Here is an 18,213-nt window from a genome sequence, read left to right on the forward strand (position 1 = left end):
TTTGCAAAAATTTGTAAAAACCTGTTTTTGCTTTGTCATTATGGGGTATTGTGTGGAGATTGATGAGTGAAAAACACAATTTAATCCACTTTAGAATAAGGCTGTAACTTTCCGAATGCACTGTAGGTCTGTTAGTCAATCTAAACCAGATAACCTGTAGGTCAATCTAAACCAGATAACCTGTAGGTCAATCTAAACCAGATAACCTGTAGGTCAATCTAAACCAGATAACCTGTAGGTCAATCTAAACCACATAACCTATAGGACTGTGAATAATCATTCAATCTAAACCAGATAGTGTGAAATATCTTATGAAATTAATGTTTTTCCAGGGGTGGACGCGGTATAAAGGTGAGTGGGCGTAGCCTGTACGTGGTGCAGCAGCCAATGATAACTGTGTGGGTGGAGCCTAAAGAGAACATGTTGGTGAGGAGGAGATATGCCAGACTGTGGGCCCAAAACGACCAAATGGCCTTCAACAGCACCATGTCAAAGGTAAAGCCCAGATTGATACTAGACATTTCAATATGGCTGCGTTTACACAGGCAGCCCAATTCTGATATTTTTTTCACTGATTTGGTCTTTTGACCAATCAGATCAGCTCCTTTGCCAATAATTGGACAAAACATCTGAATTGGGCTGCCTGTGTAAACGCAGCCATTGTATTTTCATGTATTTGGTGGATCTCTATCAGTAAGCCTTTACCTGCCTGCCAACCAAAACAAGAGGACCACAATGGACATAAGTTGTTCAACTTTTGTTGTGTTATACTGGATGATTTTAAATGCAGTGTATTGTGTATAGTTGAATTGTGTTTTTTAAATGGGCAAATAAATCAAATCAAATGCATGGGAAAGCTTCTGGACTCCAAGTAATTTGATAACTGATTCAGACCCATCTCTTTAAAAACGAACATCTCTCTCTCTCTCTCGCTGTCTCTCTCTCAGGAGCAGGAGCATTGTACGGTGGTCTCTTCCACTGAGATGACCTGTTTGACCCCACGTGTGACCCCTGACTCTAAGGTCATGGGGGTGTGGTTTGAGCTGGACAACGTTAAGGTGGCGTTTGAGAGCGTCACGGGGAAGGCGTTCTCTTACTACCCCAACCCAGAGCTGTACGCTCTGAACAGAGACGACCCGGACACACCCTACCACTTCAAACCTGGAGGGGTCATCGCTGTGGAGGTGAGATATAATTTTTAAATGTATTCATTTATGTTTATTGTTGTCTTTATTGGTCAAATATCCCCTGTGGGGTCGATGAAATGCTATCTTATGAAGCGACTTGTACGCAGCACACAATGAAATGCATCGTATTACCACTTTATCTGATTTGATTTGGAAGGACCTGACTAACCCATGGATCTCTCTATCTCTCCCCCAGGGTAAGGACCTGACTAACCCATGGATCTCTCTATCTCTCCCCCAGGGTAAGGACCTGACTAACCCATGGATCTCTCTATCTCTCCCCCAGGGTAAGGACCTGACTAACCCATGGATCTCTCTCTCTCCCCCCAGGGTAAGGACGTGACTAACCCATGGATCTCTCTCTCTCCCCCAGGGTAAGGACCTGACTAACCCATGGATCTCTCTCTCCCCCAGGGTAAGGACCTGACTAACCCATGCATCTCTCTATCTCTCCCCCAGGGTAAGGACCTGACTAACCCATGGATCTCTCTATCGCTCCCCCAGGGTAAGGACCTGACTAACCCATGGATCTCTCTCTCTCCCCCAGGGTAAGGACCTGACTAACCCATGGATCTCTCTATCTCTCCCCCAGGGTAAGGACCTGACTAACCCATGGATCTCTCTATCTCTCCCCCAGGGTAAGGACCTGACTAACCCATGGATCTCTCTATCTCTCCCCCAGGGTAAGGACCTGACTAACCCATGGATCTCTCTATCTCTCCCCCAGGGTAAGGACCTGACTAACCCTTGGATGTCTCTATCTCTCCCCCAGGGTAAGGACCTGACTAACCCATGGATGTCTCTATCTCTCCCCCAGGGTAAGGACCTGACTAACCCATGGATGTCTCTATCTCTCCCCCAGGGTAAGGACCTGACTAACCCATGGATCTCTCTATCTCTCCCCCAGGGTAAGGACCTAACTAACCCATGGATCTCTCTATCTCTCCCCCAGGGTAAGGACCTGACTAACCCATGGATCTCTCTATCTCTCCCCCAGGGTAAGGACCTGACTAACCCATGGATCTCTCTATCGCTCCCCCAGGGTAAGGACCTGACTAACCCATGGATCTCTCTATCTCTCCCCCAGGGTAAGGACCTGACTAACCCATGGATCTCTCTATCGCTCCCCCAGGGTAAGGACCTGACTAACCCATGGATCTCTCTATCTCTCCCCCAGGGTAAGGACCTGACTAACCCTTGGATGTCTCTCTCCCCCAGGGTAAGGACCTGACTAACCCATGGATCTCTCTATCGCTCCCCCAGGGTAAGGACCTGACTAACCCATGGATCTCTCTATCTCTCCCCCAGGGTAAGGACCTGACTAACCCTTGGATGTCTCTATCTCTCCCCCAGGGTAAGGACCTGACTAACCCTTGGATGTCTCTCTCCCCCAGGGTAAGGACCTGACTAACCCTTGGATGTCTCTCTCCCCCAGGGTAAGGACCTGACTAACCCTTGGATGTCTCTATCTCTCCCCCAGGGTAAGGACCTGACTAACCCTTGGATGTCTCTCTCCCCCAGGGTAAGGACCTGACTAACCCTTGGATGTCTCTCTCCCCCAGGGTAAGGACCTGACTAACCCATGGATGTCTCTACCTCCCCAGGGTAAGGACCTGACTAACCCATGGATCTCTCTCTCTCCCCCAGGGTAAGGACCTGACTAACCCTTGGATGTCTCTCTCCCCCAGGGTAAGGACCTGACGCGTGCGATGACCCGAAGGGAGGTGGTGGCCAGGTTGGGAGACCAGGAGTGTGAGGTCAAAACTCTGGACAGTACTCACCTGTACTGTGACCCTCCTGAGAAACAGCCAGCCAGTCTGGGGAACAACGAACTGCCCAGCCTTAGGGTTAGTCTACTGTCCCTATACACAGCCTTAGGGGTTAGTCTACTGTCCCTATACACAGCCTTAGGGTTAATCTGTCCCTATACACAGCCTTAGGGTTAGTCTACTGTCCCTATACACAGCCTTAGGGTTAGTCTACTGTCCCTATACACAGCCTTAGGGGTTAGTCTGCTGTCCCTATACACAGCCTTAGGGTTAGTCTGTCCCTATACACAGCCTTAGGGTTAGTCTGTCCCTATCACGCCTTGGTTACTGTCCCTATACACAGCCTTAGGGTAGTCTGTCCTATAAGGTCTACGCCCTAAAGCTTAGGGTTATCTGTCCCTATACACAGCCTTAGGGTTAGTCTACTGTCCTATACACAGCCTTAGGGTTAGTCTGTCCCTATACACAGCCTTAGGGGTTAGTCTACTGTCCCTATACACAGCCTTAGGGTTAGTCTGTCCCTATACACAGCCTTAGGGTTAGTCTGTCCCTATACACAGCCTTAGGGTTAGTCTACTGTCCCTATACACAGCCTTAGGGGTTAGTCTGTCCCTATACACAGCCTTAGGGTTAGTCTACTGTCCCTATACACAGCCTTAGGGTTAGTCTGTCCCTATACAGCCTTAGGGTTAGTCTTGTCCCTATACACAGCCTTAGGGTTAGTCTACTGTCCCTATACACAGCCTTAGGGTTAGTCTACTGTCCCTATACACAGCCTTAGGGTTAGTCTGTCCCTATACACAGCCTTAGGGTTAGTCTACTGTCCCTATACACAGCCTTAGGGTTAGTCTGTCCCTATACACAGCCTTAGGGTTAGCTCTGTCCCTATACACAGCCTTAGGGTTAGTCTACTGTCCCTATACACAGCCTTAGGGGTTAGTCTGCTGTCCCTATACACAGCCTTAGGGGTTAGTCTGTCCCTATACACAGCCTTAGGGTTAGTCTGTCCCTATACACAGCCTTAGGGGTTAGTCTACTGTCCCTATACACAGCCTTAGGGTTAGTCTGTCCCTATACACAGCCTTAGGGTTAGTCTACTGTCCCTATACACAGCCTTAGGGGTTAGTCTACTGTCCCTATACACAGCCTTAGGGTTAGTCTGTCCCTATACACAGCCTTAGGGTTAGTCTGTCCCTATACACAGCCTTAGGGTTAGTCTACTGTCCCTATACACAGCCTTAGGGTTAGTCTCTGTCCCTATACACAGCCTTAGGGTTAGTCTACTGTCCCTATACACAGCCTTAGGGTTAGTCTGTCCCTATACACAGCCTTAGGGTTAGTTCTGTCCCTATACACAGCCTTAGGGTTAGTCCTGTCCCTATACACAGCCTTAGGGTTAGTTCTGTCCCTATACACAGCCTTAGGGTTAGTCTACTGTCCCTATACACAGCCTTAGGGTTAGTCTGTCCCTATACACAGCCTTAGGGTTAGTCTGTCCCTATACACAGCCTTAGGGGTTAGTACTGTCCCTATACACAGCCTTAGGGTTAGTTCTGTCCCTATACACAGCCTTAGGGGTTAGTCTACTGTCCCTATACACAGCCTTAGGGTTAGTCTGTCCCTATACACAGCCTTAGGGTTAGTACTGTCCCTATACACAGCCTTAGGGTTAGTCTGTCCCTATACACAGCCTTAGGGTTAGTCTACTGTCCCTATACACAGCCTTAGGGTTAGTCTGTCCCTATACACAGCCTTAGGGTTAGTCTGTCCCTATACACAGCCTTAGGGTTAGTCTACTGTCCCTATACACAGCCTTAGGGTTAGTCTGTCCCTATACACAGCCTTAGGGTTAGCTGTCCCTATACACAGCCTTAGGGTTAGTCTACTGTCCCTATCACAGCCTTAGGGTTAGTCTGTCCCTATAACAGCCCTATGCACAGCCTTAGGTTAGTCTACTGTCCCTATACACAGCCTTAGGGTTAGTCTGTCCCTATACACAGCCTTAGGGTTAGTCTACTGTCCCTATACACAGCCTTAGGGTTAGTCTGTCCCTATACACAGCCTTAGGGTTAGTCTACTGTCCCTATACACAGCCTTAGGGTTAGTCTACTGTCCCTATACACAGCCTTAGGGTTAGTCTGTCCCTATACACAGCCTTAGGGTTAGTCTGTCCCTATACACAGCCTTAGGGTTAGTCTACTGTCCCTATACACAGCCTTAGGGGTTAGTCACTGTCCCTATACACAGCCTTAGGGGTTAGTCTGTCCCTATACACAGCCTTAGGGTTAGTCTACTGTCCCTATACACAGCCTTAGGGTTAGTCTCTGTCCCTATACACAGCCTTAGGGGTTAGTCTACTGTCCCTATACACAGCCTTAGGGTTAGTCTGTCCCTATACACAGCCTTAGGGTTAGTCTGTCCTATACACAGCCTTAGGGTTAGTCTGTCCCTATACACAGCCTTAGGGTTAGTCTGTCCCTATACACAGCCTTAGGGTTAGTCTACTGTCCCTATACACAGCCTTAGGGTTAGTCTGTCCCTATACACAGCCTTGGGGTTAGTCTGCTGTCCCTATATACAGCCTTAGGGTTAGTCTGTCCCTATACACAGCCTTAGGGTTAGTCTGTCCCTATACACAGCCTTAGGGTTAGTTACTGTCCCTATACACAGCCTTGGGTTAGTCTACTGTCCCTATACACAGCCTTAGGGTTAGTCTACTGTCCCTATACACAGCCTTAGGGTTAGTCTGTCCCTATACACAGCCTTAGGGTTAGTCTGTCCCTATACACAGCCTTAGGGTTAGTCTACTGTCCCTATACACAGCCTTAGGGTTAGTCTACTGTCCCTATACACAGCCTTAGGGTTAGTCTACTGTCCCTATACACAGCCTTAGGGTTAGTCTACTGTCCCTATACACAGCCTTAGGGTTAGTCTGTCCCTATACACAGCCTTAGGGTTAGTCTACTGTCCCTATACACAGCCTTAGGGTTAGTCTGTCCCTATACACAGCCTTAGGGTTAGTCTACTGTCCCTATACACAGCCTTAGGGTTAGTCTACTGTCCCTATACACAGCCTTAGGGTTAGTCTGTCCCTATACACAGCCTTAGGGTTAGTCTACTGTCCCTATACACAGCCTTAGGGTTAGTCTGTCCCTATACACAGCCTTAGGGTTAGTCTGTCCCTATACACAGCCTTAGGGTTAGTCTACTGTCCCTATACACAGCCTTAGGGTTAGTCTGCTGTCCCTATACACAGCCTTAGGGTTAGTCTACTGTCCCTATACACAGCCTTAGGGTTAGTCTGTCCCTATACACAGCCTTAGGGTTAGTCTGTCCCTATACACAGCCTTAGGGTTAGTCTGTCCCTATACACAGCCTTAGGGTTAGTCTGTCCCTATACACAGCCTTAGGGTTAGTCTACTGTCCCTATACACAGCCTTAGGGTTAGTCTGTCCCTATACACAGCCTTAGGGTTAGTTACTGTCCCTATACACAGCCTTAGGGTTAGTCTGTCCCTATACACAGCCTTAGGGTTAGTCTGTCCCTATACACAGCCTTAGGGTTGTCTACTGTCCCTATACACAGCCTTAGGGTTGCAGCCTTAGGGTTAGTCTACTGTCCCTATACACAGCCTTAGGGTTAGTCTACTGTCCCTATACACAGCCTTAGGGTTAGTCTGTCCCTATACACAGCCTTAGGGGTTAGTCTACTGTCCCTATACACAGCCTTAGGGTTAGTCTGTCCCTATACACAGCCTTAGGGTTAGTCTGTCCCTATACACAGCCTTAGGGTTAGTCTACTGTCCCTATACACAGCCTTAAGGGTTAGTCTACCTGTCCCTATACACAGCCTTAGGGTTGTAGTTAGTCTGTCCCTATACACAGCCTTAGGGTTAGTCTGTCCCTATACACAGCCTTAGGGTTAGTCTGTCCCTATACACAGCCTTAGGGTTAGTCTACTGTCCCTATACACAGCCTTAGGGTTAGTCTACTGTCCCTATACACAGCCTTAGGGGTTAGTCTACTGTCCCTATACACAGCCTTAGGGTTAGTCTGTCCCTATACACAGCCTTAGGGTTAGTCTGTCCCTATACACAGCCTTAGGGTTAGTCACTGTCCCTATACACAGCCTTAGGGTTAGTCTCTGTCCCTATACACAGCCTTAGGGTTAGTCTACTGTCCCTATACACAGCCTTAGGGTTAGTCTGTCCCTATACACAGCCTTAGGGTTAGTCTACTGTCCCTATACACAGCCTTAGGGTTAGTCTACTGTCCCTATACACAGCCTTAGGGTTAGTCTACTGTCCCTATACACAGCCTTAGGGGTTAGTCTACTGTCCCTATACACAGCCTTAGGTTAGTCTGTCCCTATACACAGCCTTAGGGTTAGTCTGTCCCTATACACAGCCTTAGGGTTAGTCTGTCCCTATACACAGCCTTAGGGTTAGTCTACTGTCCCTATACACAGCCTTAGGGTTAGTCTACTGTCCCTATACACAGCCTTAGGGTTAGTCTGTCCCTATACACAGCCTTAGGGTTAGTCTGTCCCTATACACAGCCTTAGGGTTAGTCTGTCCCTATACACAGCCTTAGGGTTAGTCTACTGTCCCTATACACAGCCTTAGGGTTAGTCTGTCCCTATACACAGCCTTAGGGTTAGTCTACTGTCCCTATACACAGCCTTAGGGTTAGTCTGTCCCTATACACAGCCTTAGGGTTAGTCTGTCCCTATACACAGCCTTAGGGGTTAGTCTACTGTCCCTATACACAGCCTTAGGGTTAGTCTACTGTCCCTATACACAGCCTTAGGGTTAGTCTACTGTCCCTATACACAGCCTTAGGGTTAGTCTGCTGTCCCTATACACAGCCTTAGGGTTAGTCTACTGTCCCTATACACAGCCTTAGGGTTAGTCTGTCCCTATACACAGCCTTAGGGTTAGTCTGTCCCTATACACAGCCTTAGGGTTAGTTACTGTCCCTATACACAGCCTTAGGGTTAGTACTGTCCCTATACACAGCCTTAGGGTTAGTCTACTGTCCCTATACACAGCCTTAGGGTTAGTCTGTCCCTATACACAGCCTTAGGGTTAGTCTACTGTCCCTATACACAGCCTTAGGGTTAGTCTGTCCCTATACACAGCCTTAGGGTTAGTCTGTCCCTATACACAGCCTTAGGGGTTAGTCTACTGTCCCTATACACAGCCTTAGGGTTAGTCTGTCCCTATACACAGCCTTAGGGTTAGTTCTGTCCCTATACACAGCCTTAGGGGTTAGTACTGTCCCTATACACAGCCTTAGGGTTAGTACTGTCCCTATACACAGCCTTAGGGGTTAGTCTACTGTCCCTATACACAGCCTTAGGGTTAGTCTGTCCCTATACACAGCCTTAGGGTTAGTCTACTGTCCCTATACACAGCCTTAGGGTTAGTCTGTCCCTATACACAGCCTTAGGGTTAGTCTACTGTCCCTATACACAGCCTTAGGGTTAGTCTGTCCCTATACACAGCCTTAGGGTTAGTCTGTCCCTATACACAGCCTTAGGGTTAGTCTACTGTCCCTATACACAGCCTTAGGGTTAGTCTGTCCCTATACACAGCCTTAGGGGTTAGTCTACTGTCCCTATACACAGCCTTAGGGTTAGTCTGTCCCTATACACAGCCTTAGGGTTAGTCTGTCCCTATACACAGCCTTAGGGTTAGTCTGTCCCTATACACAGCCTTAGGGTTAGTCTGTCCCTATACACAGCCTTAGGGTTAGTCTGTCCCTATACACAGCCTTAGGGTTAGTCTACTGTCCCTATACACAGCCTTAGGGTTAGTCCTGTCCCTATACACAGCCTTAGGGTTAGTCTACTGTCCCTATACACAGCCTTAGGGTTAGTCTGTCCCTATACAGCCTTAGGGGTTAGTCTACTGTCCCTATACACAGCCTTAGGGTTAGTCTGTCCCTATACACAGCCTTAGGGTTAGTCTCTGTCCTTTACACAGCCTTAGGGTTAGTCTCTGTCCTATACACAGCCTTAGGGTTAGTCTGTCCCTACACAGCCTTAGGGTTAGTCTGTCCTATACACAGCCTTAGGGTTAGTCTGTCCCTATACACAGCCTTGGGTTAGTCTACTGTCCCTATACACAGCCTTAGGGTATACAGCTGGGGTTAGTCTACTGTCCCTATACACAGCCTTAGGGTTAGTCTGTCCCTATACACAGCCTTAGGGTTAGTCTACTGTCCCTATACACAGCCTTAGGGTTAGTCTGTCCCTATACACAGCCTTAGGGTTAGTCTACTGTCCCTATACACAGCCTTAGGGGTTAGTCTACTGTCCCTATACACAGCCTTAGGGTTAGTCTGTCCCTATACACAGCCTTAGGGTTAGTCTGTCCCTATACACAGCCTTAGGGTTAGTCTGTCCCTATACACAGCCTTAGGGTTAGTCTGTCCCTATACACAGCCTTAGGGTTAGTCTACTGTCCCTATACACAGCCTTAGGGGTTAGTCTACTGTCCCTATACACAGCCTTAGGGTTAGTCTACTCAATCAATCAATCAATCAATTTTATTTTATATAGCCCTTCTTACATCAGCTAATATCTCGAAGTGCTGTACAGAAACCCAGCCTAAAAACCCCAAACAGCTAGTAATGCAGGTGTAGAAGCACGGTGGCTAGGAAAACTCCCTAGAAAGGCAAAACCTAGGAAGAAACCTAGAGAGGAACCAGGCTATGAGGGGTGGCCAGTCCTCTTCTGGCTGTGCCGGGTGGAGATTATAACAGAACCATGCCAAGATGTTCAAAAATGTTCATAAGTGACAAGCATGGTCAAATAATAATCAGGAATAAATCTCAGTTGGCTTTTCATAGCCGATCATTAGAGTTTAAAACAGCAGGTCTGGGACAGGTAGGGGTTCCATAACCGCAGGCAGAACAGTTTAAACTGGAATAGCAGCAAGGCCAGGCGGACTGGGGACAGCAAGGAGTCACCACGGCCGGTAGTCCCGACATGGTCCTAGGGGCTCAGGTCTCTCAGTTGGCTTTTCATAGCCGATCATTTAGAGTTGAAAACAGCAGGTCTGGGACAGGTAGGGGTTTCGTAGCCGCAGGCAGAACAGTTGAAACTGGAATAGCAGCAAGGCCAGGCGGACTGGGGACAGCAAGGTGTCATCATGCCCGGTAGTCCTGACGTATGGTCCGGGGCTCAGGTTCTCAGAGAGAAAGAGAGAACGAGAGAATTAGAGAGAGCATACTTAAATTCACACAGGACACTGGATAAGACAGGAGAAGTACTCCAGGTATAACCAACTAACCCCAGCCCCCGACACATAAACTACTGCAGCATAAATACTGGAGGCTGAGACAGGAGCGGTCCGGAGACACTGTGGCCCCATCCGAAGAAACCCGGACAGGGCCAAGCAGGAAGGATATAACCCCACCCACTCCGCCAAAGCACAGCCCCGCACCACTAGAGGGATATCCCCAACCACCAACTACAATCCTGAGACAAGGCCGAGTATAGCCCACAGAGGTCTCCACCACAGCACAAACCAAGGGGGGCGCCACCCAGACAGGAAGATCACGTCAGTAACTCAACCCACTCAAGTGACGACCCCCTCCCAGGGACGGCATGAAAGAGCACCAGCAAAGCCAGTGACTCAGCCCCTGCAACAGGGTTAGAGGCAGAGAACCCCAGTGGAGAGGGGAACCGGCCTGGCAGAGACAGCAAGGGCTGTTCGTTGCTCCAGCCTTTCCGTTCACCTTCACACTCCTGGGCCAGACTACACTCAATCATATGACTCTACTGAAGAGATAAGTCTTCAGTAAAGACTTAAAGGTTGAGACCGAGTCTGCGTCTCTCACATGGGTAGGTCTACTGTCCCTATACACAGCCTTAGGGTTAGTCTGTCCCTATACACAGCCTTAGGGTTAGTCTGTCCCTATACACAGCCTTAGGGTTAGTCTACTGTCCCTATACACAGCCTTAGGGTTAGTCTACTGTCCCTATACACAGCCTTAGGGTTAGTCTGTCCCTATACACAGCCTTAGGGGTTAGTCTACTGTCCCTATACACAGCCTTAGGGTTAGTCTACTGTCCCTATACACAGCCTTAGGGTTAGTCTACTGTCCCTATACACAGCCTTAGGGGTTAGTCTACTGTCCCTATACACAGCCTTAGGGTTAGTCTGTCCCTATACACAGCCTTAGGGTTAGTCTGTCCCTATACACAGCCTTAGGGTTAGTCTACTGTCCCTATACACAGCCTTAGGGTTAGTCTACTGTCCCTATACACAGCCTTAGGGTTAGTCTGCTGTCCCTATACACAGCCTTAGGGTTAGTCTACTGTCCCTATACACAGCCTTAGGGTTAGTCTACTGTCCCTATACACAGCCTTAGAGGTTAGTGCTACCTCCTCTTTTTTGTTGAACAATTACTTGAGGTTTTATACTTTTTTCTAAGTTTACATGAACAGTTCATGACGAATCCCCCAAACCAGAGCACCAGAGTGAACAGAACTACAGTAGAACTAACTACAATGGACATGGATCATGGAAACATTACTGTATTCATAAAGGTCTGCATTCAGGTCATAGATAGCATGAAAGATGGCTTGGAGATGACATAGTTTAATACAGAAGCATGTCTGTTCTGCGAAATATATTCCCAAATAAATACACTACATGGTCAAAGGTATGTGGACACCCCTTTTATTAGTGTGTTTGGCTAGTTCAGCCGTTGCTGACAGGTGTATAAAATCGAGCACACAGTCATGCAACCTCCATAGACCTCACTAATGCTCTTGTGGCTGAATGGAAGCATGTCTCAAATAAAATAAAATTAAATTTTATTGGCCACATGCGCCGAATACAACAGGTGCAGACATTACAGTGAAATGCTTACTTACAGCCCTTAACCAACAGTGCATTTATTTTAAATAAAAAAGTAAAATAAAACAACAACAAAAAATTGGTGAGAAAAAAAGAGCAGAAGTAAAATAAAGTGACAGTAGGGAGGCTATATATACAGGGGGGTACCGGTGCAGAGTCAATGTGCGGGGGCACCGGCTAGTTGATGTAGTTGAAGTAATATGTACATGTGGGTAGAGTTAAAGTGACTATGCATAAATAGTAAACAGAGTAGCAGCAGCGTAAAAGAGGGAGATGGGGGTGGGGGGGTGGGGGGGCAGTGCAAATAGTCTGGGTATTAACTACCTGACTGATGTCTTGAGATGTTGCTTCAATATATCCACATAATTTTCCTTCCTCGTGATGCCATCTATTTTGTGAAGTGCACCAGTCCCTCCTGCAGCAAAGCACCCCCACAGCATGATGCTGCCACCCCCGTGCTTCACGGTTGGGATGGTGTTCTTCGGCTTGCAAGCCACCTCCTTTTTCCTCCAAACATAAAGATGGTCATTATGGCCAAACAGTTCTATGCGTGGTCCCATGGTGTTTATACTTGCGTACTATTGTTTGTACAGATGAACGTGGTACCTTCAGGCGTTTGGAAATTGCTCCCAAGGATGAACCAGACTTGTGGAGGTCTACCATTTTGTTTTCATGAAACACTGGCACAAACTCATCAGCCAATCAAATGCATTTGAATATAAGGGATGGCGTTGTGATTGAAAGGTTAATCATCCAATCAAACGAACAAAACCAAAAGGGACGGCGTGACGGTTGAAAATGACCAATCAAATGAACGCAATTTAAAAACTCTGCAATACCACTTCCCTTTAAAAGGTACAACAATTCATTGGGGGGGTGTTTTCTATTGGCGGTCATTAAAATAAATAAACAATCCTGTAACTAACAATGAACAAGTCCCGGAATTTGTATTGGTCGCACCAAGCCATGGAAATGGCTACAGATCACGTTTATAACAGGACTCCGAGCTGTGACAATAAAGGGACGGTGTAACAACATGTCTCAGGCTGGACACATTGGCAGTCAGGATCTCCTAACACCCATGGTTCCCCTTATCCAACAGTTGGTGGAGAATTAACTCTCTTCCCCTCTCTCCCTCTCTCTTCCTCTCCCTCTCTCTTCCCCTCTCTCCCTCTCCCTCTCTCTTCCCCTCTCTCCTCTTCCCCTCTCCCTCTCCCTCTCTCTTCCCCTCTCTCTCCCTCCCTCTCTCTTCCCCTCTCTCCCTCTCTTCCCCTCTCTCCCTCTCCCTCTCTCTTCCCCTCCCTCTCCCTCCCTCTCTCTTCCCTCTCTCCCTCTCTTCCCTCTCTCCCTCTCCCTCTCTCTTCCCCTCTCTCTCCCTCCCTCTCTCTTCCCCTCTCCCTCTCCCTCCCTCTCTCTTCCCCTCTCTCCCTCTCTTCCCCTCTCTCCCTCTCCCTCTCTCTTCCCCTCTCTCTCCCTCCCTCTCTCTTCCCTCTCTCTCCCTCCCTCTCTCTTCCCCTCTCCCTCTCCCTCACTCTTCCCCTCTCCCTCTCTCTCTCTCTCTCTCTGTCTCTCTCCCTCTCTCTCTCTCTCTCTCTGTCTCTCTCCCTCTCTCTCTCTCTCTCTCTGTCTCTCTCCCTCTCTCTCTCTCTCTCTCTGTCTCTCTCCCTCTCTCTCTCTCTCTCTCTGTCTCTCTCCCTCTCTCTCTCTCTCTCTCTCTCTCTCCCTCTCTCTTCCCCTCTCTCTTCCTCTCTCTCCCTCTCCCTCTCCCTCTCTCTTCCCCTCTCTCTCCCTCCCTCTCCCTCTCCCTCACTCTTCCCCTCTCCCTCTCTCTAGGTGGTAATGGGGAAGTTAAATGTAGTCCTGGGTACAGTCCAGTATGATACAGAAGGCCTCTCACCTGTCCCTCTGGCTGCCCAGGTGGGACTGGCAGCAGGGGCTGCTGTGGTGGTCCTGGTGGTCCTGGTCATCATCCTCATGTACAGGTCAGTCACACACACACACACACACACACACACACACACACACACACACACACACACACACACACACACGTACAGGACAGACACACACAGACACAAACACGTACAGGTCAGTCACACGCACATACACACGTCAGCTCAGTTGGTAAGAGTGTGGTGGTGCAGTTGGGGTCCAAATGGGAGATATTATCACTGACATTAAATAACTGTTTGTCTCCGTGTGAACAGGAGGAAGAGCAAGCAGGCTCTGAGAGACTACAAGAAGGTTCTAGTTCAGCTGGAGACTCTGGAGATCAATGTGGGAGACCAGTGCAGGAAGGAGTTCACAGGTAAAGTACTGCACCTATCAACCTGCTTAGGAAGGAGTTCACAGGTAAAGTATTGCACCTATCAACCTGCTTAGGAAGGAGTTCACAGGTAAAGTACTGCACCTATCAACCTGCTTAGGAAGGAGTTCACAGGTAAAGTACTGCACCTATCAACCTGCTTAGGAAGGAGTTCACAGGTAAAGTACTGCACCTATCAACCTGCTTAGGAAGGAGTTCACAGGTAAAGTACTGCACCTATCAACCTGCTTAGGAAGGAGTTCACAGGTAAAGTACTGCACCTATCAACCTGCTTAGGAAGGAGTTCACAGGTAAAGTACTGCACCTATCAACCTGCTTAGGAAGGAGTTCACAGGTAAAGTACTGCACCTATCAGCCTGCTTAGGAAGGAGTTCACAGGTAAAGTACTGCACCTATCAACCTGCTTAGGAAGGAGTTCACAGGTAAAGTACTGCACCTATCAACCTGCTTAGGAAGGAGTTCACAGGTAAAGTACTGCACCTATCAACCTGCTTAGGAAGGAGTTCACAGGTAAAGTACTGCACCTATCAACCTGCTTAGGAAGGAGTTCACAGGTAAAGTACTGCACCTATCAACCTGCTTAGGAAGGAGTTCACAGGTAAAGTACTGCACCTATCAACCTGCTTAGGAAGGAGTTCACAGGTAAAGTACTGCACCTATCAACCTGCTTAGGAAGGAGTTCACAGGTAAAGTACTGCACCTATCAACCTGCTTAGGAAGGAGTTCACAGGTAAAGTACTGCACCTATCAACCTGCTTAGGAAGGAGTTCACAGGTGAAGTACTGCACCTATCAACCTGCTTAGGAAGGAGTTCACAGGTGAAGTACTGCACCTATCAACCTGCTTAGGAAGGAGTTCACAGGTAAAGTACTGCACCTATCAACCTGTTCAGTTAAATAGAGTCTGCATCTGAAATGGCACCCTATTTTTATGTTCCAAAGAGAGTGCACTACTTTTGACCAGGGCCCAAGTATTGCTTTATAAGAGAGAGGGCGCCATTTGGGATGCAGGAATAACTTGTTGCATAAAACATTTTTAAAGCTCCTGAGCCTCTTTAAAGACCGCATTAATTTATTCTCTCCTCTCCTCTCCTCTCCTCTCCTCTCCTCTCCTCTCCTCTCCTCTCCTCTCCTCTCCTCTCCTCTCCTCTCCTCTCCCTCTCCTCTCCTCTCCTCTCCTCTCCTCTCCTCTCCTCTCCTCTCCTCTCCTCTCCAGATCTGATGACAGAGATGATGGATCTTAGTAGTGATGTGGGTGGACCAGGTATTCCCCTCCTGGACTATAAGACGTATGCAGAGCGCGTGTTCTTCCCTGGCCAGAGGGGGGCGCCACTGAGTCGGAACCTGGACCTGCCAGAGTCCCGCAGGCAGACAGTAGAACAAGGCCTGGGACAGCTCAACAACCTCCTCAACAACAGACTGTTCCTTATCAGGGTGAGCATCATACCAGGCTGATTGGGATACTCGGGCTACTGCTGTCTAAATAGATTTTTCACATTAGCCAAAAAAAAACTTGCAATCGCTGCAGTTTGAAGGAGTGTCTCTAGCGACGCCCTACTGTTTTGTATGCAAAGAACATTTCTGTGACCAACAAACAAAGATTTCTCTAACCCTAATCTCTACTCTCCTCCTCCCTACTCCCACTCCAGTTCATCCGCACTCTGGAGGTCCAGCAGAACTTCTCCCAGCGGGACCGTGGCTACGTGGCGTCTCTCCTGACCATGGCTCTGCACGACAAGCTGGAGTACTTCACTGATGTCATGAAGACCTTACTGGGAGACCTGGTGCAGCAATACGTCACCAAGAACCCCAAACTCATGCTGCGCAGGTGGGTCCTGGTTATCTCTGATGTCACCATATAGTGCTCTACCTTTGACCAGGGCCCATATAGTGCTCTTCCTTTGACCAAGGTCCATATAGTGCTCTACCTTTGATCAGGGCCCATATAGTGCTCTACCTTTGACCAGGGCCCATATAGTGCTCTACCTTTGACCAGGGCCCATATAGTGCTCTACCTTTGACCAGGGCCCATATAGTGCTCTTCCTTTGACCAGGGCCCATATAGTGCTCTACCTTTGATCAGGGCCCATATAGTGCTCTACCTTTGACCAGGGCCCATATAGTGCTCTTCCTTTGACCAGGGCCCATATAGTGCTCTACCTTTGATCAGGGCCCATATAGTGCTCTACCTTTGACCAGGGCCCATATAGTGCTCTACCTTTGATCAGGGCCCATATAGTGCTCTTCCTTTGATCAGGGCCCATATAGTGTTCTACCTTTGACCAGGGCCCATATAGTGCTCTTCCTTTGACCAGGGCCCATATAGTGCTCTACCTTTGATCAGGGCCCATATAGTGCTCTACCTTTGACCAGGGCCCATATAGTGCTCTACCTTTGATCAGGGCCCATATAGTGCTCTTCCTTTGATCAGGGCCCATATAGTGTTCTACCTTTGACCAGGGCCCATATAGTGCTCTACCTTTGATCAGGGCCCATATAGTGCTCTACCTTTGACCAGGGCCCATATAGTGCTCTACCTTTGATCAGGGCCCATATAGTGCTCTACCTTTGATCAGGGCCCATATAGTGCTCTACCTTTGATCAGGGCCCATATAGTGCTCTACCTTTGACCAGGGCCCATATAGTGCTCTTCCTTTGACCAGGGCCCATATAGTGCTCTACCTTTGACCAGGGCCCATATAGTGCTCTTCCTTTGATCAGGGCCCATATAGTGCTCTACCTTTGATCAGGGCCCATATAGTGCTCTTCCTTTGACCAGGGCCCATATAGTGCTCTACCTTTGATCAGGGCCCATATAGTGCTCTTCCTTTGACCAGGGACCATATAGTGCTCTACCTTTGACCAGGGCCCATATAGTGCTCTACCTTTGACCAGGGCCCAATAGTGCTCTACCTTTGACCAGGGCCCATATAGTGCTCTACCTTTGACCAGGGCCCATATAGTGCTCTTCCTTTGACCAGGGCCCATATAGTGCTCTACCTTTGACCAGGGCCCATATAGTGCTCTACCTTTGACCAGGGCCCATATAGTGCTCTACCTTTGACCAGGGCCCATATAGTGCTCTACCTTTGACCAGGGCCCATATAGTGCTCTTCCTTTGACCAGGGCCCATATAGTGCTCTACCTTTGACCAGGGCCCATATAGTGCTCTACCTTTGACCAGGGCCCATATAGTGCTCTACCTTTGACCAGGGCCCATATAGTGCTCTTCCTTTGATCAGGGCCCATATAGTGCTCTTCCTTTGATCAGGGCCCATATAGTGATCTACCTTTGATCAGGGCCCTTAGGGCTCTTTAGCTCGGTGGGCTAAAACAGGCTTGACGAACCCGTTTTGTGTAACAGAGGAGGTGGTTCGGTGATTAATACGTTTGCTTGAGGTCTGAAGACTAGATTCCTAGTAGCAGACATTTTCTCTGTGTTTTACAGTGTCCCTAACTTCTCTCTCTATATACATCAGGACGGAGACGGTGGTGGAAAAGATGCTGACCAACTGGATGTCCATCTGTCTCTACTCCTTCCTCAAGGTAGTGCATGTACTGTGTGTGTGTGTGTGTGTGTGTGTGTGTGTGTGTGTGTGTGTGTGTGTGTGTGTGTGCATATGAAGCTGAAGTCTTTTCCTGATGTCCCCATTACTCACATAAATATGTGAGTGTGTGTATCTGAGTGTCATACTGTGTACCCCTCTAGGAGGTGTCTGGGGACCCCCTGACTGTCATACTGTGTACCCCTCTAGGAGGTGTCTGGGGAGCCCCTGACTGTCATACTGTGTACCCCTCTAGGGGGTGTCTGGGGAGCCCCTGACTGTCATACTGTGTACCCCTCTAGGAGGTGTCTGGGGAGCCCCTGACTGTCATACTGTGTACCCCTCTAGGAGGTGTCTGGGGAGCCCCTGACTGTCATACTGTGTACCCCTCTAGGAGGTGGCTGGGGAGCCCCTGACTGTCATACTGTGTACCCTCTAGGAGGTGTCTGGGGAGCCCCTGACTGTCATACTGTGTACCCCTCTAGGAGGTGTCTGGGGAGCCCCTGACTGTCATA

The 18,213-nt window shown here is 48.6% G+C and overlaps 1 protein-coding gene across 1 annotated transcript in view; it reads left to right on the forward strand.

The window, feature by feature from the left end:
* LOC121562163 (plexin-B3-like) overlaps positions 1 to 18,213 on the forward strand; it is a 142,030-nt gene that overhangs the window by 98,806 nt on the left and 25,011 nt on the right. Inside the window, exons 19-26 of the mRNA XM_045213164.1 lie at positions 333 to 495; positions 948 to 1,184; positions 2,876 to 3,034; positions 13,662 to 13,810; positions 14,036 to 14,136; positions 15,370 to 15,587; positions 15,803 to 15,981; positions 17,633 to 17,699. Of these exons, the coding sequence (XP_045069099.1) occupies positions 333 to 495; positions 948 to 1,184; positions 2,876 to 3,034; positions 13,662 to 13,810; positions 14,036 to 14,136; positions 15,370 to 15,587; positions 15,803 to 15,981; positions 17,633 to 17,699 (1,273 nt within the window). The remainder of the gene's footprint in view (positions 1 to 332; positions 496 to 947; positions 1,185 to 2,875; positions 3,035 to 13,661; positions 13,811 to 14,035; positions 14,137 to 15,369; positions 15,588 to 15,802; positions 15,982 to 17,632; positions 17,700 to 18,213) is intronic.

Source organism: Coregonus clupeaformis, unplaced genomic scaffold (assembly GCF_020615455.1).
Source record: "Coregonus clupeaformis isolate EN_2021a unplaced genomic scaffold, ASM2061545v1 scaf0084, whole genome shotgun sequence".
In the NCBI taxonomy this organism is placed as follows: Eukaryota; Metazoa; Chordata; class Actinopteri; order Salmoniformes; family Salmonidae; genus Coregonus; species Coregonus clupeaformis.